This window comes from Colletotrichum orchidophilum (assembly GCF_001831195.1).
Source record: "Colletotrichum orchidophilum strain IMI 309357 chromosome Unknown Scaffold_78.1, whole genome shotgun sequence".
NCBI lineage: Eukaryota > Fungi > Ascomycota > Sordariomycetes > Glomerellales > Glomerellaceae > Colletotrichum > Colletotrichum orchidophilum.
Genome location: NW_019173034.1, coordinates 72360 through 92809, shown reverse-complemented (window position 1 = coordinate 92809; position 20450 = coordinate 72360). Strand labels below are relative to the sequence as shown.

General features: G+C 53.0%; 4 protein-coding genes across 4 annotated transcripts; 2 read left to right on the top strand and 2 right to left on the bottom strand.

The window, feature by feature from the left end:
• Window positions 1-1575: 1575 nt before the first annotated feature.
• On the bottom strand, window positions 1576-5731 carry CORC01_08905 (hsp90-like protein; the record flags this gene model as incomplete). The annotated part of the gene is made up of 5 exons (XM_022620535.1): window positions 1576-2016; window positions 2081-3583; window positions 3650-4743; window positions 4799-4831; window positions 4888-5731. The coding sequence occupies 5 exons, from the start codon at window positions 5729-5731 to the stop codon at window positions 1576-1578; spliced, it is 3915 nt and encodes a 1304-aa protein (XP_022472925.1).
• A 1237-nt stretch (window positions 5732-6968) lies between these two features.
• CORC01_08904 (uncharacterized protein) lies at window positions 6969-7271 on the top strand (the record flags this gene model as incomplete). The annotated part of the gene is made up of 1 exon (XM_022620534.1): window positions 6969-7271. The coding sequence occupies one exon, from the start codon at window positions 6969-6971 to the stop codon at window positions 7269-7271; it is 303 nt and encodes a 100-aa protein (XP_022472924.1).
• Window positions 7272-9861: 2590 nt separating this feature from the next.
• Window positions 9862-10095, top strand: CORC01_08903 (uncharacterized protein; the record flags this gene model as incomplete). Its single annotated transcript, XM_022620533.1, has 1 exon — window positions 9862-10095. The coding sequence occupies one exon, from the start codon at window positions 9862-9864 to the stop codon at window positions 10093-10095; it is 234 nt and encodes a 77-aa protein (XP_022472923.1).
• Window positions 10096-15437: 5342 nt separating this feature from the next.
• Window positions 15438-19658, bottom strand: CORC01_08902 (uncharacterized protein; the record flags this gene model as incomplete). Its single annotated transcript, XM_022620532.1, has 3 exons — window positions 15438-16367; window positions 16417-17001; window positions 17052-19658. The coding sequence occupies 3 exons, from the start codon at window positions 19656-19658 to the stop codon at window positions 15438-15440; spliced, it is 4122 nt and encodes a 1373-aa protein (XP_022472922.1).
• Between the last annotated feature and the right edge of the window lie 792 nt (window positions 19659-20450).

The window sequence follows — 20450 nt, the reverse complement described above, 5'->3', positions numbered from 1 at the left end:
CCTCACCTAGGTAGAGGGAAAAGCGGAGATGTGGATAGTACCTTATTGACGTTGAGAGGGGGAGGGGGGGAGTCTAGTCAGCCTTGTAGTTTTTCATATCTTTACCCAACTTGTCTGAACAATATCATAAAGACCTTGATCAAGGTAGAAGAGAAGCGAATGACCCCAACGATACGATACGTGTTTGCATGTCACACAATCTGCGGTTTGTCAAACGTCGTCACCGTCCTCTATTTAATTCAAGCCATCCCAGAAGTATTGGCCCGTCGCCTATGAGAAAGGAAATGGTAGAAGGGAGGGGGGAGATCTGCTCCTCATTAGGTACGTTTGATGTGGACGACATCTTCAAGAAATAAGTAAAAGCTGTCCATGCAAGAACGCATGTTACAGGTTGAATCCAAGGCTACTTACTTATTTGACCGCTGTGGCACATTGCATCAATCACATTAGCACGGAAGCAGGGAAAGTAGGCCAATGTCAAGTTGATTTTGAACGATTGGGGGAGAGTGGAAATAAAACATCGGCTTGCTCATGGGGGCAATGGCATAAGAGTCTGCAGCAGTTCTTCTCAACAGAGAAAAGATGAGTCGACCAAGGTAACATTCACAACTCCAACTAGTCACGAAGGGGGAGCAATCCAAGTCTGGGTATCCAGCCCGACCAAAACTCGACCGGGCTTCTTTGTTATCAAATAATGTCAAGTCTCTGTACCCTCCCCATCCCTGATAGACGCCCTTGTTGCTGGTAACCTGATCTTACGGGATGGGGAAAAAAAAGCAAAATCTGTCTCTCTCTCTCTCTGAGCCTCTCTCCCCCCTATCCTGTTCCTAAAGAAAAGGAGGCATATCCCCTACCCCCGACCCTGGTTGCGTTAGCCGACGGAGTCGATGACCAGACTGAATGCTTCCGAGTCAAAGTCGATGAATCCAACCACCAACGTCACCCACAGAGGAGAGAACACAAAGGCATAGCCATTTCATGTGCTGGCTGTGTGAACCGTTTCCCTCCTTGTCAAACTCAAGTAAAACTACAACGGGAAGGTCAACGAGAAGGTGAAGAATGAGGACAGCATGACGCCTGCCCTTGCTCCTTTGATAACGACAAAATTCATGATGAAAAACTCCCGACGGCCCCCAGAGCCCCAAATGCCGCCCCTGCCTGACCCATCTGTATGCAAAGCCCGTCTTGAGAATCTTTGTGAACCAAACAGAGAGACTAGCTTCTCCCTGCGTAATGGAACACTGCTGCACACACCCACTTTGTGAACTCTCAAAACTTGCCTCCCCTTCTTCCTGGGAAGCTCTCAGCCACTAAAAGGGGGTGGATTGGCTGTATCGTATGTGATTGGTGTATGTGTAAGAATGTCGAGTAGAAGATAGGAAGGGGAAGCGATGCTGTCCGTGTTGTATCCACCAATGGTCTTGTAACTCTCTTGGGTATTTCATCGAAAACGATGTTAGTCGATTGTGGTTTACTCGGGGTTCCACTTGCGTTTTTTCTGAGCCTGTCCCTGCACATCCCAGTTAGGAACTATGTGACCTCAGTAGCAGCTGCGCGCACGAACAAGAAACCAAGTTAGCTTGTTAGGCTGCGCGAGTCGGAAAGGCCGTTACGTGCCCTAGAAATGGGGTCTTCCTGGTCCGCCGTTGCCACAGCTGGGCTGGCCGGACTGGGTCCCATGATTGGTTCTTTTGAAGTGAAGGATCGGGTCTCCAGAGGCGGCCGAAGATGAGACTGAGGATTCTCGGTGGAGCTCGCCTTGACTCTGGTCTTCTGAGCCATGTCCCTCTCCCGATTCTTCTCCAAGAGCTGGCCGCCGAGCGTCGCGCACTTGAGAATGGTCTGGATGAGGTGGTTCTGCTGTAGAGGCTTCGACAGGTACTCGTCCATCTGTGCCTGAATGCATTTCTCACGATCACCCATCATGGCGTGAGCTGTCAGAGCAATGATGGGAGTACGATGCGAGCCCAGGCTGCGCTCGTACTCACGGATCTTGCCTGTTGCCTCAAAACCGCCCTATTGGGGTGGGATTAGCTTGCTATCAACATGGACAGACAACAACAGAAATTCCGGGACTCACCATGATTGGCATCTGAACATCCATGAGAATCACGTCAAACTTCTTCGCCTTAATAGCCTCAACGGCTTCAAAACCGTTGCCAACAACTGTGACCACGTGGTGGTACTTTTCGAGGATCTTAACAGCGAGTCTCTGGTTGACTCGGTTGTCTTCTGCAAGAAGGATCTCAAAAGACTTGGTGTTGTCGGCGAGAGATGGCGTGGCACGATTCTCGAGGGCAGGAATCATGCCGTTGCCGAGATCCACAGCCGTGCAGGGCGTAGTCATATAAGATGTGATGCCCAAGTCCAGGCACGACTTGAGGTTCACATGAACAACAGGCGCCAGCAGTACGATGGGAAGGTACTTGAAGTCATCCACCGATCTAAGCCTCCTGGCCGTGTCGATGGAGTCGACAATAATGACATCGTACGGCATCGCCTGAGCGTCACGAACGCTGGTGAGGATGGGGTTCTTCTCCGACTCAACGACGACGGGCTTGAGGCCAATCAGAGACAACATTGCCTCGATCTGCTCTCCGTAGCCAGATTGCGACTTGTCAACAAAGAGCACCTCGTGACCCTTGTATGGCTTGATTTGCTTCTCGATGATCTCCACGCCGAGATCCGACAGGCGAACACGACATGTGAAGTGGAACTCACTGCCTTGGCCGTGTTGACTCTTAACCCACAAGTCTCCGCCCATGAGCTTAACAAGGCGCTTCGAGATGGATAAGCCGAGTCCGGTACCGCCAAACTTCCTGGTCATGGAGCCATCGGCCTGCTGGAATGTGTCGAAAATGAGATCAAGCTTGTCCGCGGCAATGCCGATACCAGTGTCCGTAACGATGAATTCGATAGCGTACTGGTCAGGGCCGCATGCCCAAACAATAGGATCGGCCTTCTTAATGGTGAGACTGACTTCGCCGTGTTCCGTGAACTTGATGGCGTTTCCGACCAGGTTCAGAATAATCTGCCTAAGACGGAATGAATCTCCAATGACGTGGTCCGGCACGGAGCTGTCGACTCGGTAGGTGAGGTCGAGGTATTTCTCGTTCGCCTTAACTGCCAGTGTCTTGAGCGCATTGAACACCGTTCCTCGCAGGGTGTACGGAATTTCTTCTATGACCATCCTGCGGGCCTCGATCTTGGACAAATCCAAAATATCGTCAATGATGGTGAGTAGACTGTTCGCCAGACTGTTGACGATGTTTAGCATCTCTCGCTGGTATTGTGTCAAGTCCGTGTCCAGTGTCAGCTGCGTCATGCCTATGATGCCGTTCATGGGAGTGCGGATTTCGTGAGACATATTTGCCAGGAACTCGGACTTGGTCTTGTTGGCCAGCTCGGCCGCCTCGCGAGCTTGTGTATTCCTCTGGATACTGTCCCGTAAATTGGACACCATCTGATTGATCTTTCGTTTGAGTTCGTCCATTTCGCCAGAGGCTTCTACTTCGACGAGTTTCGTGAAGTCTCCGTCTGTTGCCAAGTTCGTAATGTCCGAGAATGCACGTACTTGAGTTGTCTATTTGAGCAGTTAGCCGTCGGTTCCGATATTCAGACTTCATGACATAGGGCTGTTTGCGCTTACCAAGTTACTAGCCATAGTGTTGACATCCGTCGTGATCTCGCGCCAACGACCCTTTAAGCCGGCGGGGTCTGCTTGCGCGCCCATCTTGCCGTCAACGCCGACATCCCTGGCCACTCGTTGCACCTCATTACAGAAGTTGGAAAGTCTGTCAACCATGTTGTTTATCGTTTCTTTGAGGACTAGTATTTCTCCTTGAGCCTCAACCTCAATCTTCTGGCTCATGTCGCCATTGGCAATGGCCTGGGTAACGGTCGAGATACTGCGGACCTGTATCGTAAGATTCGAAGCCATAGTGTTGACATTCTCGGTGAGATCCTTCCATTTGCCTTCCACGTTGTCGACCTGGGCTTGTCCGCCGAGCGTGCCGTCAGTGCCGACTTCCCTGGCGACCTTGCTCACCTCAAAGGCGAAAGTGCCGAGGCGGTCCACCATGGTGTTGATAGTGTTCTTCAGGTCGAGAATTTCACCCTTGACGGGTACTCTTATCTTCTCCGTTAGGTCGCCGTTCGCCACAGCCGTTGTGACCTTGGCAATCGCGCGTACTTGGGTCGTCAAGTTCATCGCCATGCCGTTGACGTTCTCGGTGAGATCTCTCCAGGTTCCCTCGACATCATGGACGGTGGCTTGGCCACCAAGCCTACCTTCCGTTCCTACCTCTCTGGCGATCTTGGTAACCTCTCGGGCAAATTGTTGTAGTTGTTTCACCATGGAGTTGATGGTTGACTTGAGGTCGAAGATTTCTCCCCTGCAATCCGCTTGGACATTTTGTGTAAGGTCGCCCTTGGCTACAGCAGTTGTTACCTTGATAATGTCTCGTACTTGTGTCGTTAAATTATTTGCCATTGCGTTGACATTGACCGTTAATTCATTCCACATGCCTTTGACTCCCTCGACGTCGGCTTGACCACCGAGGATACCTTCAGTTCCGACATCACGGGCTACTCGAGTTACTTCGGAGGCGAATGTTCGCAGTTGATCTACCATGGTGTTGATCGTTTGTTGCAGTTGCAGGATTTCTCCTCTGGCGGGGCGTTCGATTTTCTTGGTCAAGTCACCGTGGGCGACAGCAGTGGTTACCGATGCGATTTCTCGCACTGCGCCATGTCAGTATAGTTCTCTGGTGCGGTTTCCGGTTAGGTAGTGACTGACCTTGATCCGTGAGATTTTGAGCCATAACGTTGACTGCAACGATCAATTAGCAAGGTGATTCAAAACCGCGGGTCGCACTGTAGGCGCACCATTGTCCGTCAACTCCTTCCAGGTACCGTCAACACCCTCGATGCGAGCTTGTCCGCCGAGCAAACCCTCGGTTCCGACCTCGCGGGCGACGCGGGAGACTTCGCTTGAGAAAACCTGCAGCTGATCCATCATAGTGTTGATTGTCCGTTTAAACGTTGTGATTTCAGGGTCCATTTCGACGGTATTCATGCGGACCTTTTTGGAAAGGTCGCCGCGCGCAACGGCTGTGACGATCTCACCAATCTCTCGCAGAGCTTTCTGGAAGGCCTCGTTCGCCTTTTGGTGCTTCCATAATTCCCGCTCCAGAGTCGCAACTCTCTCTTGTTCAATCTTGAAGAAGGCCTGTTCCTGGAGTTCCTTCTGTTCAAGGAGCTGGGCGCTTACGCTGCTGATTTCCTGTCTCGCACTAGAAATTCCTTTCTCCTGGTCAAGTACCTTCTCTTGCAAGCTTTCCAAGGCTTCGTCAGTCAGCGGGCTGTCTGCGAGGCTCGGATCGGCTGTGGCGGTACCTTCGCGTTGGAACTTGGTGGGCCCGGCGGCAACAGTGCGACTGTTGGATGATGATGGTGAAGCGCCGTCGGAATCGTCGCCAAAGAGGGAACCGTGGACTTCGTTGGGCGTTTCCGGGAATGCCACAGAGGCGTGGGCTCGACTCTCAAGTTTTTCGATTCTTTGGGCGAGCCTGGCGAGCTCATTCTCGAGGCTTCGCTTGGCAGGGGTATCTCGTCCGGGGAGCTCGATCCGCGCGTCGACCTTAAAGGGGAGAGACATTGGCGTGGAGCCATCAGCGGCGAGGGATTGCACGATGGCCGCTGCCGCGGCCAATGCTGAGTCGTCAACCATATTGAGTTACTGTCGGGGTTCGAATCTGCAAGCAGAGCAGAGAGGGCGCTGCTTGTGATGTTGTAGCGCGGGGTTCGCGGATTGTCGAAACAAGTAGGCCGAGGCTGGAGAGTATGGATGGGCAAGGGCGGGCGGGTATGGATCAAGAAGAATTGTGGTCAACCGGCAGCATATTAGCTCAGTGAAGGCCTGGAACCAATGTGAATATCGAAACCCAGTAGCTGTTGGTCAGGAGCCAAATCGTTCAACACTCGCTCGAATCTCAACGACCCGATGTGTCAAAGACAATGGAGCTCCTATTTTTTTTTTCTGCGGAGCGAGGGTGATATCGGAGGAGTTTGGAGGGGAAGAGTAAGGAAGAAGGTGGTGTCGGTGGGTTGGCAATATGAAGCAAGAGGACAAGGAGAGAGAGAGTAAAAAAAATAAAAAATAAAAAAGCAAAGAGGCGAACAAATGGCGAGGAGACACGCCCCGAAAGTGGTCAGGCGGATAACGTAGGACGGGTGAGCTACTGGAGGCTAGAGGTTGTAGAGGAACAGAGCAAGAGCGAGAGAGAAGAACTACAGCGCTGGAGTATCCGTAGGTGAAGAGGAGATAAGGCGGAACTTGAGGTACCTGGGACCGGGGGTTGGACGGATATCACAGCGGGTTAAGGAGGGCGGATGTAGGGATTGGGGTGGGATGCGACGGCGAGGGGGGGATGCTTGGGAGCAAAGGTGGAGAGCAAGATTGGTCGGCGAGGCGAACGGTGAAATGTCGTAGGACGAATGGCTCTTCTGGCGCAACACTGGATTTCCCTTCTACCGCTCGCTTGCCTTTCTCCTGTGCTTGATTGGCGCTGTTTGGTTTATCTGACGCTGGTTGGACACTGGAGGTCCAGGGAGAGAGAGAGAGAAAGAGTGAAAGGCATCGGTAGCGTCTGCGTATAGATACAAGTACGTATTCGGTACTTGGGAGGCGTATCGAAAATTATTGCATCGAGATGTAGATTCTACGCCTAAACGGTGAGCTTCGGTGCGCCTGTGATTACCAGAGGTGGAGGAGAAGCTCCCGTGCATAGTAGAAAGGTACGGAATACTTGAGGAATACATCAGACGTCAAGGGTGAAAAATGGGGCAAGGAGACGGCGCTAGTATAAGTCGGTCCAGCCTTGCGTGTACTTTGTGCCGCCAGAGTCGCGGCGAGTGTACATACTGAGTCGAGCAGCCCCCGGCAGCACCCAAGAGGCACTCGGCGAATGAGACCGATGGATATGGGGCCCAGTCTCCGCAAAGGGGGGCAGGCCACGCAGGACCTCTCGCGAAGTTGCGCCAAAGCATTTCGCTCCTCCAGCCCGCGGTCGACATGGAATACGAATGGTGATCGGTCGACCTTCTTTCCTAACGCAGCACAAGCGTCGACGCCCCAAGGGGATTGTCAGAGGTCGCCAGCGTGCTTGTCCCAGACCATGGACAATTTCGGAGATGAACATTGGTTCGAACGGCTGTTATGCCCCTCCCCCAAGCCCGGCTTGTCTTTTGCAACGTTAGTGGGAGGATGAGCAAGTATCGCAATGTACCCAGGTCAAGGGAGGATGCCTCGCACGCATACCATGGACATTGGATACCATTGTACGCTCTATCTCGCTCTCTCTCTCTCTCCCCCTCTCTCACCTCTGACCTCTGACGTCTCACTAGTTGATGAGCGACACTGCCTCTTTGCATCTCATCGATCTCCGGCCATCATCTCTGCTGTGGCCTGTGCCTGTCTGTATTCTGCACTCTCACTCATTCCATCTAGGAACGGGGTATACTAAAGCCAGGCTTGCGAGGTGTGGCTGTCGACCGCTGAACATTTTAACAGCCCATCCCATTAATGGATCTCATAGTTCCTTCACCACCGCCTCCCTTTCCACCGTCCGTTCCCTCCCCTAGGCTCTGGGTACCTTGCTGTCAGGAAACGGATGGGGGCCAGACTAACCATAACTACCTTAGTCCAGACGGTCGGGCTGAGTCTACTCCCCGTCTGGCGATTCTGCCGTCTGGGTCAACGCATTCGGCCTTGTCGACCGTTGCCGCCACCTGACCACCTGGCTTACCTGATATTAACTATCTCATCTCGCGTGGTCTTCGTATCCCGTCTCCCTCAAGCCGAAGGACTTACGCATGCCTAACCAAATGTATCCGCTCCCCAAAGTCTGCTAGGCAAGACAGAGGCATCCGTATCGTAAGGGAGATACGTGCTAGCAGCGCACACTACACAGTACGGGCTTGTGGGAGTGGAGAGATGCCACTCCCTTGACCCCAGCCTGTTAGCGTGTGTTCTGTTGTCGTCTACCTGCATAGTGAACGTACAGAGTTGGTATCCCGTAGGAATAGAGTCTTGTGGCTTGTGGCTGTTTGGGCACTTGCAGCAGCGCTCCCGAGGCGGCCTAGCGCTGCGTGCTGGACGGGCGTGACGGGCGCGACAAGTTAGAACCGTTTTCTCTCGCCATTGGTGTGGGGAAAACCAACGCATATGTCTAAGGTGGAGAACTTGGTTGGATGCTTGCTTGACTTAGTGTGCTTCTCTTCCCGCAACTTTTGTTGCGCCTCGGTTTTCACGGAATAGGGGTCTTGGGACTGAGCAAACACAACACCACTTGTTGCATCTCTCCAGACCCTCAGACTCCCAGACTTCCTCTCGAGAGACGGAGTCGACGCCATCCCTCTTGCTGCCAACCCACAGGGTACCCTATGAGTTTCCGGAGCTGGAGCACCGGCGATTGGTAGCGACGATGGTCTCCGTATGGGAAGGCAGGGTAGTATTTCTCAGCTGGATGACGGCGGGAGGCTCCTGGCCGCCCCCATCCACACCACCTTGTCCCGACTCCCATGGCGGCATGGCCACCGACAGCGTTGCTTTGCATTCCCTTCTCCCTCTACTGCTGCTACGCCGTGCCACACTTTATGGACCGCCCAGCCGCCGCTGTACTTTATACGGATAGGTACAAACAAACTTGAACGACAGCGGTGTCTTAGGTAAGGCATGCCTCCGCGGCCCGCTTCAGATCCAGGATCGGGTCCAGAGTGGACGAGTCCATGGGTTCAAAAAGTCGAGATTCGAGAATCCCGAGTCCCGACAGGCCTAGCCGCCCGGCTGTCACATGGCGTATCAGGGACGTGCTTCATTTGCCTGCCCAACCTCACGTCTCTCTTCACATATCTTTTTGCGAGCAGTGGGAATCAATTCCAGATGTCGCAGCTGATGTTGAGATCGAGATTCCGATGATGAGTAAGGCGCATGTGCCCAAGTCAAGCTTCTCCTCAAGTAGGGATAGAATAACGGTAGCTGGTTGATCGTCTGCGTCGTTTTATACGCTATGCTCTTTTTTTCGTATCCGTATACTCTCTCCAACGAGACCCAACCAAGCAGATATGCTGCGTTGGGTCGGCTGCTTTGCCTCTTGGAGGCAGGATGAATCGGCATGGATGTCGGAGTGAAGTCAAGTCAAAAATCAGGGTGGAGCTGCTGCACAGTGTTCTGGAAAGACTTGATGCTTCTAAATGACAGTGTCAAAATCTTGATCGCACATGGCTTTTGCCTCAGGTATGAGTATCTGGAGTCTGCTTCCTTCCTGTGTCTGCGCTGGGCTCCTGCGGGAAAAAGAGAAAAGAAAGGAAGTGCGAGCTAACTCACAATGAAGCAAGTGCCAGGGTCCAGGTCAGGGATCCCGTCGTCCCATCCCGATCCCATTTCTTCTCTGCCTCCCACCTCCCTCTCACACCAAGTGCCTCTCTTCCTCTGCTAGCAAAAGGAGTGACAAAAAAAAAAAAAAACAGGAGCCACATACTTTCTTTGACTGCCCTCGACATCCCTTGGGAAGTTGGGATTCGGTACCTACTCCTCGAAAACATCGAGCGCTCGGCAAGTCGCCGTCCGTTGCCCCGCCCGTTACTTTGAAGTTTGCTCCGACCACTGGCCAGGGAGTCATGAATGCCCACTTCCACCTTGCGCCTCTCATTCTCAACCTATGACTTTCATACTAACGCCGACACTGACCAACGGACGACACCGTTGTACAGCAGCCACTGCGATCGTCAGGGTCAACTCGCAAGGTTTCCACCCGTCAAGAACGACTGTCCGGGACGCCGTCCAAAGATCGTCGCGCAATGCCTTCTTCGCTCGTTTCAACATCTCGCGTCGCTCATCCTTTCATCACAACCGTATCGCCGGGATACCCTCCAGAGTTCAAACTCCCAGATCTCAGGCCTCCAACCCATGCAGCCATGTTGCTCAACGTCCCTCGCGAGTCACCAGGTACCGGGCCCCCCAGTGTCTCCTTTCCCCGGAAACAGACCATCAGGACACCGGCTCAGTTGGCAGTTGTTGGACAGCCCTCGTAAGAAACCAAGACGGCCCAAGCTTATCACTACTTCCGACCTGTACCTCTGTCCCAAGAGAATATATCGCCTTGTCCTCCAGACCAATCTCAACGGTGGTATCCTCTACCGGGTACGGATACCTGCCGCCTGCCGAGAAGCCCAAGCCATCGACGTCACTGTGGCCCAGGAGATCCCTAATCTGATTCGACCCCAAGCCACACCGCCCTGCTCTGAGAGCAATCATTGACTCGTGAAAGCCTCTCACTCAGGGACTGCCTATTCTTGGTTCTAGCCTAACGATCGCTTGTTCAAGAATATACGGATACTTCTGATACTTCTGGATAAATGAGGTCGATGCCAGTATCAAAGTCCCCCCCCCCCACCCCCGGTGATGTTGTCGATGGCTCGGATGAGCCAACCCGAAGGAAGGCCTTATTCGACCAGCTCAGTCTGGAATTTCATCGACCACCTTTCTTTTCCTCACAGCCCGGCCGGCTACCCGCCAGTTCCCAGGAACTGCCGGAACGGAGGCTAAAATGGGCTTGGGCTTAACCGCTTAACCCCTATTTCCCGTACGCCATTGCCACCATACATGCTGACCAGATTAACTTAACTAGCAGGATCCTCGTTGTTGCCTATGCCAGGAGCTAAACCAACATGAACAGCTCCCATACCACGATTCAAATGTGTGTTCGACAACACCAAGTAGGCTTCAACACCAAGGCATGACGCCTCGCAGGCCACAACCTATCGCAGGTTGCTAGCCTGCTACACAGGGCCGGGAAACCAATTATCCCATCTCCTTCTGCCGCACGGCGGATGCTTAAAGCCATATTAAGCGGTGTGCTTTGCCGGATGGTTTGCAGGCAAACCTGACCTCTTTCACTGTTTAATAAGAACATTCATTCAGAAATTGATCAAGTTGACCTGGCCCGTAGACTCCACTCCGCGAGTTTATCTTGACTAGGTAGATATGCCACACGACAAAGCTGCTACTACGAATAATGCCAGAGATTTCCTAAAATCTTGCACTCATCCAACTTAATTAGGTGTGTAATCGCTACCAGTATGGTACAGCTTCAAAAGCGACTGACGGTTTTGGGTCGTGCTTGCGAAGGGCATTTGCAGAGCGTTTTCTTCAGTGATTAGTTGGGATCGAAGACGCCTATTCAAGCCGCGCGCTCTCGGAACAGAGGTTACTAGGTGTGTCCTGGCAATTCACCTCAGGACCTTGCGCCAGCCACATGGCAAGCCCCAAGTAGCATACCAAAGCATTGTCTTGGCTTGGCATGGCTGCTGGAACTGGGGACTGCGGTTGCACGATGCCGGGCCATGGGACTGTTCAGCGTATCACGTTGCGAGCTCCCACGAAGGACCCTGTATCAATAATTGACTCGTGTATCCTGTGGTTAACACGCAACCTAACCGTGAGTCGCGACTTTCGAGGGGTTCTATCTCCGCATTAAACATCCGCCAAGCCAGCCATGATCAGCTTCATCATTATTCTCGACAGAAACTTTCTTGCGAAGCATCAAGCCACAGACAAGTCTCCGACAGTTGATTCAAAAAGAAGATCGAGTGGAACTCGCCATGAGACGGTACTAGACAACCTTGGGCAACGGCGACTCCGTGAGCCGTCCACCAAACGGGATCATTTCTTTCTTCCTGTCACGCTAAGGCTGGAATGACTTTTTTCTGGATCACGGATGCGTTCATCTCCCCCCACTCGTCTCATCCAGTGAAAGGACGAAGTATGGTATCCTTGAACGAGATCGGGGGGCTCGGCATACTTGCCACTGCAACCCGCACCCACCAAATCATGGACTGCACGCCAGTCACCGCTCCAAGCGTGCGTTTTATGTCGGCGACAGGTCGTTTCGCCAGCAAGCGTCCCATCAAGTCGGTGTTCACCGACGAGAAGGGAATGCAAGACCTTCCATTGTCTTCTGATTGGCCCGTTGGTCACCCTCGTCGTCGTTGCAGTCATCCTGAAGACCTGAACAGGCCCATTACGCTGGTCCAACCATTGAGCCGGTAAGGATTCGTGCTGCGAGGTCCTCTAGAGCACTGTCACACTGCCCAGCTTCCGTTCCCACGACGGTAGAATGATGCCAGAGAAACGGTGAAAGTCTAGGGTCAGTCGGAGGTGCAAATTCGGTGCAGCAATGCAGAACTTGGGGTTGTCGTATCAACATGCTGGCTGTGCCGCTGTGGTTTTCTCGGCCGGCTCTCATCGGAGCTCGCTCGGAGCTATTGTGGTTTTGATACGCAACTGCTTTAACTGCTTGCCAACGGTCGGCCTCTATCCATGACCCGCTCATACGCTCCGTCCACGTGGAGCAGCTGCTGATTTACGGATTAACGTGGATGCTCAAGTTTCAGGGTGCAGAGCGCAATGCAACGTGGAAGATGCATTGCGGGCTGCCTGATTTGGCGGAGATTGGGAGGGCTGTCTCCTCGGTGGTTATCAACAGGTGACGCTGGCCAACCGGGCTGCTCGTTATCGATAACTTCGCCCGAGTCAAGCTCATACCGATGGGGAGTTTGCGGCAGCCTCACTTGTCAACAGCAGAAGACCCTTCTCCCATGTAGAAGGGTCCGTCTGACAATACGGACTAGGGTCCGTTTCTTGCGGTTCCTATTTTGAGAGCAGCCACACCTCGAACCTTAGGCTCTAAGCAATGCTTGGGCAACGAAAGCTTCAATTGTCCCCATGCCTTCACATTATGACCTCAAGGCCCAAGCACAGGGGATCATCCTAGAGAAAGAATTCAACCGCACTCCACCCGCAACCAGAACCGACAGCCAAGGACCCAAGTTATGTATTCGTGCGGTCTTCATGCAAATGCAAATCGCGCGCAACCGCAGAGCAGTCACGATCTTGCTCCACGTAACATCATCGAAGAGCGAGCTTAGAGTTGTCATGACACGGCGGGCTGCCCGCTGCACTCGGAGAAAATATATCTCTGACCTGGCACAAGCTCCCTCCATATCTTTAACTTCAAGACCTGGCCGAGCGGACCCAACTTCCCCAGGATTACCCAAGACGCGACAAACCAAAGAGGGAATCGTGTACTGTTGTACTGCCACTTGGAGCTCTCTGCAATCGCAGGCGTCCGGCCATCCCATGCTCTCAATGTACTTTTCAACTTCACCCCCAAACCTTGAACGGCTGTACCTAACCCAGAGGCGGACGATCGTAATAACCTCTTGATGGCACGGATTGGAGCCAACAACACATTGAGCCGTATTTTGAGTTTGGTGACGTATGCCTTCTTCACATGCCTGCACGTGACCATGGTTCGGCCAAGAGAATTGGCTCTGAGGGAGAGAGGGTGAGGGGCTGCGCATGAGCGCTTCGTGATGCCCTCGGCCGACAGGACCCTAGGCCTTGGAAATATGAAAGCTTTTTTTGTTCATCTTGTTTTCTTTTCCCTTTTTTTGCTTTCACTCCGCATCTGAGGACCAGGTCAGGGGTCTTTCTGATGGAACTGTCCCGGTCGACCATCGCGGCATTTGACTTTGGGCATCGATGCGCCGTAACCCCCCGCACTCCCCCCCCTTCCTCCTCTGTGTTCCCTCCAGGGTCGTTCTCGACCGTTTCTCGAACCCCTCGGCGGACGGCCGTCTTGCGGAGTCGCCTGTTGCATGGGCTCCGGGCCGTTCCCCAAGCTTCCACGGCGCATACGGGAGAACGTATGCGACGGTGGTCGTGACCCCCGCGCTTGTAACTCCGTCCTCGCAAGCAAACCGCGCATGAATCCTCTCCGGAGCCGAGGAACGAGGAACGTCGCAAGCACATGGAAACATGAGGAGATTACAGGTACAAGCCTAACAGCGTCTGATCCGAGTCGTTGTGCGTCGATGAACGGATACGATTTCGAGAGGAATCTGAAGCGGTGCCGAAGTGCCCTACATTCAGGGTCGTAATGAAGCTCTTGTGAAGCTCCTGTGACAAACCCCGCCCGAGCTAAACTTGAGCTATAGCACCGAACCCTCAAGGCCATTAAGCTTAGCAGAGGTCAAGGCGGGCGATGAACGGAACGGATGGTGTATTCGCGATGATCCCGGTTGACGCTATAATTGGGTGTCTGATATTGTTTGGCAACTTCCCCTGCCCTCTCTCGAACAAGCAACCGTCGTCGTATCGCATAGTCGGCAAGGTTAGGTCGCTCCCGGGGGGCGGGGGAGGCGGGAGTCGAGCGGCTTGCCTAGAACGTCGTCATTTGAAGACGATTCCCTCTCCTCGTAGGGAGGGGAATACAGTTCACGGATGCGTCCTGTCCTGCTGCTTGGGGCCTTCTGCGTAGTTGCGAAAGTGGACTATCATAAGCTTTTCAAATCCGCCTGCTGCCCTATATCCGGCTCTAGTCGGTATCCAGCTTTCTCTCTTGGAAGTCTCCCAACTTCGTCTCCTTTTCCCTTGAGCGTTCGGAAAGACAAGAGGAAAAGGAAAAGAGACGAAAGTTTAAACACGCAGGGCATGAATTCCATTGCAGCGCGGCTTGCCCCGTCTGATTTGATACCCTTTTGTCGGCTTCGGTCGCCGTCGAACGATGCTGAGAAAAAGAATGAGGGCAGGCAAGCTCCAGTGCATACGGCACGACATGGCTGTAGACTGCAGGAGTTATCCGGCGGGGGGAAGGGGCTCTCGCCTCGCCTCGCCTCATACTGATGGTGGCGGTGGGACAGGCACGATGATGGACACAAAGGAGTTACGCAGCAAAGCCAGCGAGCTGACATGTCCCTCGACGCTGACGAACGCACCGGTTCTCTGACTACTAGAGACAGACAGACACAAAGATGAACAAACAAGGCGGCAGGCACTAGCAACACTTCACTGATATCCGGGACGAAAACTAAAGTCTTGGATTAAACTCATCACTTTAATCCTGGAATCATCATTCCTCTGCAACTACAATCTATCCGTGTAAAAGCCAAAGAAGAAAGGAAAATAGAAAGAACCAACCCCTCGTTCCTTGAAAACAAGAAAAAAAAGTCGCAGGCGCCGGCGAGGTGAATAACGTAGCTAAAGGGGGGGTATCTACATATATCCCATGATGCCGTCGAACCATTACCACATTTGCGTGCGTTAAAAAAAATAGGCCGTTGGTTGCTGTGTGTTTGCTCTTTACTGTCCCTCAGTCCTCCCACGCTCCGGCATCATTCCCTCTCTCTCTCTGCTCTCTCCCCAGAATGGTATCGAAGTATTCCTCCCTCCCTCCTAAATGCCCGATAAGCAAGAACGAGATGAGCAAACAAAAATGCAAGGTTAAAAAAAAAAAAAAAAGACGAGAGCCAACGCCTCGCCATGTCCGCCCTGCTTCGCTGTGCCGCATCCACCCTCGCGCTGTCGATCATTCTCATCGTCTGGGCAGGTTGTTGGCCCGATAGGCTGACGCACCTCCCGTGTTCCACCCCTGATTGACGCTATTCTTGACAATCAGCGCCGCAGCCGCGGCTGCCGCCTGACGCTCCTTTTGGCGATGTCTTTCCTTGAGATAGTTCGTCGCCTCGGGCCGCATACGGAGAATGCGGAGGATCATGTCATCGCTGGGGTCCGCCTGGGCCTCTTTACGCTTCTCTTCTTTGGCCTTCCTCATCGTGCCCAGGTTTCGGCTCATCATGATGCTCTTGCCGCGTCGGATGGTGCCCATGCTGGCGAAAGCTCCAGGCCCGCCGCTAAAGGTTGGCCCAAAAGTTGCGGGAGCCGAGAGTCGGTTTTCGTGCTTCTCTTGTAGAAGCATCTGTGTCGCGCGTTGGGCGTTGGCAGCGGCCATCCGCTCAGATTCCCTAATCAGAGTATCTGTTGGTTCAAAGTAGAAGAAGTTCAAAGCTGCTAGCTCGTGCCATTTAGGTGACTTCAGGACGTCCTGCGGCACACCTAATTGCTCTCCCGAGTCGTCCTTGGCATTGAAGAATTCGAAGAGAAGGTTCAACCATTGGTAGACAATGTCAATCTCCTTTTGGGTAAGGGGCCTTTGCGAAGAGGGCTTCTCGGACAGAGGTGGCACCAACAGACCTTCTATCGCCTGAAGAACTTCCTTCCACAGACGTGTCATGACCGCTAGCATCGTGGCATCTGTCAAAGTTTGCTTCATGATGGCAAAGTTTTGGTCAAAGTAGTGGAACAATGGTTGCAATGCCCCTTCGATGTCGCCTGCTGTGGTGACCACTGGCATGGTCGAAGCCCTCTTTTTCCACAGACTGGTCACCTGCGAACCAATGCCGCCACCTTTGACTAATCTTCGCAGAGTCTCGATAGAGATTGTAGCGCTGATTTGAGCTCGGAGCTAGAATAGTGTTAGCAGTTGAATCTAGGTGCGACGGGATGAAACATACCTTATCCGTGATCTTGCGGACCATATCTCTCTCTGTTCTCTTCAAGTGCCGGAACGCCTTTCCAAAGTAAAATTGAATGTCATCGCGCTCGCCTTCCATGCTCACGCGCAACAAAATTCTACCCTGGGTGTCCAAGTCGAGCCAGTACTCGCGAGGCAGGTAGTCACTGAAGTGGATCGGGTCAACCTTGAGCGATGTACGGCCGACAAAGTCGTGTTCGCCAAAGGTGTCGTAGTCCCAAATAGTGGCAATAATGTTGAGTGGGCTCGACACTGTAATATCGACGGATTCGTCCCAGCGAGGGTTCAGGTTCCTGTACACAATCCGTGTCTTGTAGAGGCGCTTCTGGTACTCATCTCCGAGAACCACGTACGGATCGCTGAAACCGCCGGGATCGCAAGCCTTCAGATCTTCGGCTTCAACAATCTTGATTGTGAAGACGTACTTATTAGGCCGTCTTGGTTGCTGCTTGCCGAGGCGCTCAGCCTTTTGCAAAACATCAGCACAAGCGTCGACGTTCATCGACTTTTCTAGCTTGTCCAGCGCTTGCATGGCATGCTCAATGTTGTTGAGCTTGACGAAAGACTAGGAGAATGTTAGTAAGTCAATTGGACCCTAGTGAAGCAGGTACAAACCTCGGGATAGAATTGGAAAGGCTCAGGGGCATCTTTGGTATTCCAGGCGTCTCGAGCATACTGAGCATACTGCATGAACTTTTCTTGGGTTGTTTGGTTCGCGGCTGCAGCCTCTTGCGCCGTTGGCCTGTCCATCTCTTTGGCAAACCGTTTCTCAAGTTCTTCGCAGTACTGGCCAATACCAGCTGCGTAAGAGCGAGCTAGCGCCGTCATGAACCTGGCGTGGTGGACGTCGCTATCCCATTCCAGCTGATAGACCTGCTCCATAGTTTGGTGGAACATTGAAAAGATGTCGACAACTGAGGAGCTGTGTCGTTCATTGTCCGAAGGAATGCCGTCGGGGTTATGAGTCTTGACTTGGAACGGATCTTCGCTGATGGCGTTATCGACCAATTCGACCATGACGCTCTCGGCGTTGCGTACCCATCGCCAAACGAAATCCACCAGAAGTTCCTCGATCTGGAACTCGAATGGCTTGTCAGGTAACGCCGCGTGGTGTGTCCGACGCATGTCAACTAGCTCTTTGTAGAGATTGAACCCATCCTGCATGTTGATTTCTTCGCCACTCTCCTTTGCAACCGCGATAGTCCGTTCAATAATGTGTTGTGCGTCTCTTTCGTAGCTGGGAAACATCACATCCACGAGAACCTGCCAGGGCTTGACGCCCATGATATCCGGGATATTCTTGTATCGCTTTTGAATTTTATTCGAAAGCTTGGTGACCGCCCGGCCGAGCTCTACAACGTGGGTAAATTGCCACTCGGATGCATGATTAGGGAGCTTGTCGTGAACGAACGCATTGTACGCGTCCGTGGCAGCACGTCTCATGCCGTCGGTGAGATGAGTAGCAAACTCCTGGGCTTGCTCAGGCTTTGCGGAGAATGCAGGATCCGAATGGATGTGGTCTTCCAATAGCTCCATCACGGCCGCAATGCTTGGTGCTTTAGTTGCGTAACAATTGAGCATCAGATTGTAAAGATCTCGCAGCAGAGCGTCGTAGAGACTGTGTAGTGTCTGCTGATATACGGCAAAATCGTGAATCGTCCAACGACTTTGGTCAACGTCGAGCAAGCCGGCGTTGTACTGGTGCAAGTGTGGCGGTTTCTTCACTTCCTCGCCCGATGTCTTTACGCGGTTCATTGCAGTGAGAAGATCCTCGGCGGGAAGCTCTCCGTCGAGAAACTTCTTGACAATGACCTCCACAAAAGCAATCAGCCGTGAAATCTGTGGTAGGCGCCAATATACGCTTAGTTCCATGAGCAAATCCCCAGACTGCTTCGAAATTGGAGTAAATTCTGCTGCCGGATCAGCGTGTAGTTGGTCGTACGTCATGCAGTCTTTCAGGATAGCTTTGTAGAATGCTCTTGTGTCGTTCGGTATGAATGTGTAGACCGCCTCTTCGAACTCCGGGCTGGAGTCATCAAGAGATAGAGAATCAAAGTTAATGGAGCTGTCGAAGTTCAGGATGGAACCATCCGGGCTAGAAATTGCTTTGCTGATCTCAGAGTATGATTGCTCTGTCCCAAACACTGACATGGGCCGCCCGGGAAGCGGCTTTTCCATTCCGCCGGTTGACGTTTTGGCCAACTCAGGATTGACCGTCAAAATATCGAGAATGATTTGAGAGAGATGCGGCGCTTCGGCCCTCCTCCATTCTTGGAAGGCTTCCTCGACATCAAAGTCCTGACTCCTCAGGGCGCCAGGCGCACCTGAAGCCAGCCTTTGTTGGTAGTTCTTCATGTCCTTGATCGCGTTTTCCTCGGTCCAAATATATCGGCTGGCCTCGATATCAGACTGTACTTCGGAGTTGGATCGACCGAATATGCGGGCCACAGTGAGAACTAGCGGCATGTCTTTGACATCGGTACTCGGAGGAACAACGATCTCGATCGTGTTACCCTCTCCCTGGGCAGCGTCTAGGGACAAGTTTTGGTCCCTAGTGAGTAGCTTGTTCTCCAAAGTATGCAACCGGCTCATCAACTCGGGCCTGTCTCTGTCGTGCCCCTGGTCTCGAAGAGTCTGCGCCACTAGCCTGATGAACATGGCCATGTGTCTGTCTGCCGTTTCCTTCCACGAGTCGTCCGTCGCCGATGTCAGCTGGGCGTACTTTTGGTTGGCCTTGGTTGCAGACGAGTAAAACATGAGGACGTAAGGCTCGAGCTTTCGATCCTTTTCCACCGACTTTTGGAAATTCTTGTCGGTGAAAGCTGTGTATGCTTCGGCAAAGCTTCGTTTCAAAGCCGAGTCGTTGAAGCCTTGCATGGGTTCCTTCCCTGTCAGGACATTCTTGAGTCTTTTCTCCAAGGGTTTTTGGAAGCCATGTGGTAGCTTGATGCTGTTGGAACCCGACGAGACGAATTGACCGACCAGTTCGGTGACGCTCGTATGGGTTCGCTGGGCTGGTTTCGGGGCGGCAACATATTGCTTTCGTTTTTGTCTAGGTTGGAGAATGTGGTTGAGGTATGCAACTCGCAAAGCAAAGGTGTAGGCATCGTCATGGCTGACGACGGTGATGTTGCCCCTGGACGCTCCTCTCGGTCTCATACTAAGGCGGTTGCTAGTGACTCGACGGCCCGGCATCCACGAGCTCCTAGAAGCTGATGACATGATCGCTGATCGTAACGGGTCCGGAGATGCGTGGGGTCGAACGTCGGACGTGAACGATAACGGGGCTCAATTTATCAGAGAGCGATCATTCTCGTACCAGCGCTGAATGACCAGCTTAGTGGCTCGCAGTGGTCAGCCGTAGACCTTTTTCGTAGACGTGACAGGTCGATCTGGGGTTGTGACGAAGGTTCTGGTCGCGACAGCGGGAGAAATCGGTTGGTCGGGGGGATTGGAGAAGATGAAGGTTGCGGCGAAATGCGGTGGCCGTAGACTTCGACGGTGGTGTTGATCGGTCAAGCACACTGCAGCCGCTTGGGGACTCTCAGAAGGTTTGGGGGTAGATGTTTGGTGCAGCAGGTGACACACGTCATTGGCAGAAAAGGAGATGTGGTGACTGCCGGGACCCCTTGTACTTTTCAGGAAAAGGTGGCACGGTGGTACCTGCGGCCCTGTGCGGCGCTAAGCGGCCCCGGTAGGGAGAGCACGAGGGGCGGGGAGGCTAGTACATACAGCAATTAATTACCTACTGCCCACCTGCCTTAACTTTCAATCCTTAGATACATACCACAGGAGAGGAACTTGGTGCTTATGGTGGTATCGGTTGGTGGCGGTAGGTAATCGTAGCTGCTGGGCGTATCGGGTATCGATGATGCCTGACCGGCGGGTAGGTACCCGTGGACAGGGCCGGACCACTGGCCACTGCACTTCTGGCCTGACGATACGACAAACTCAATCTGGACTCTAGAAAGCTACGAGCGAAGAGATACCAAAATACCGGCATGCAAAGAGTCT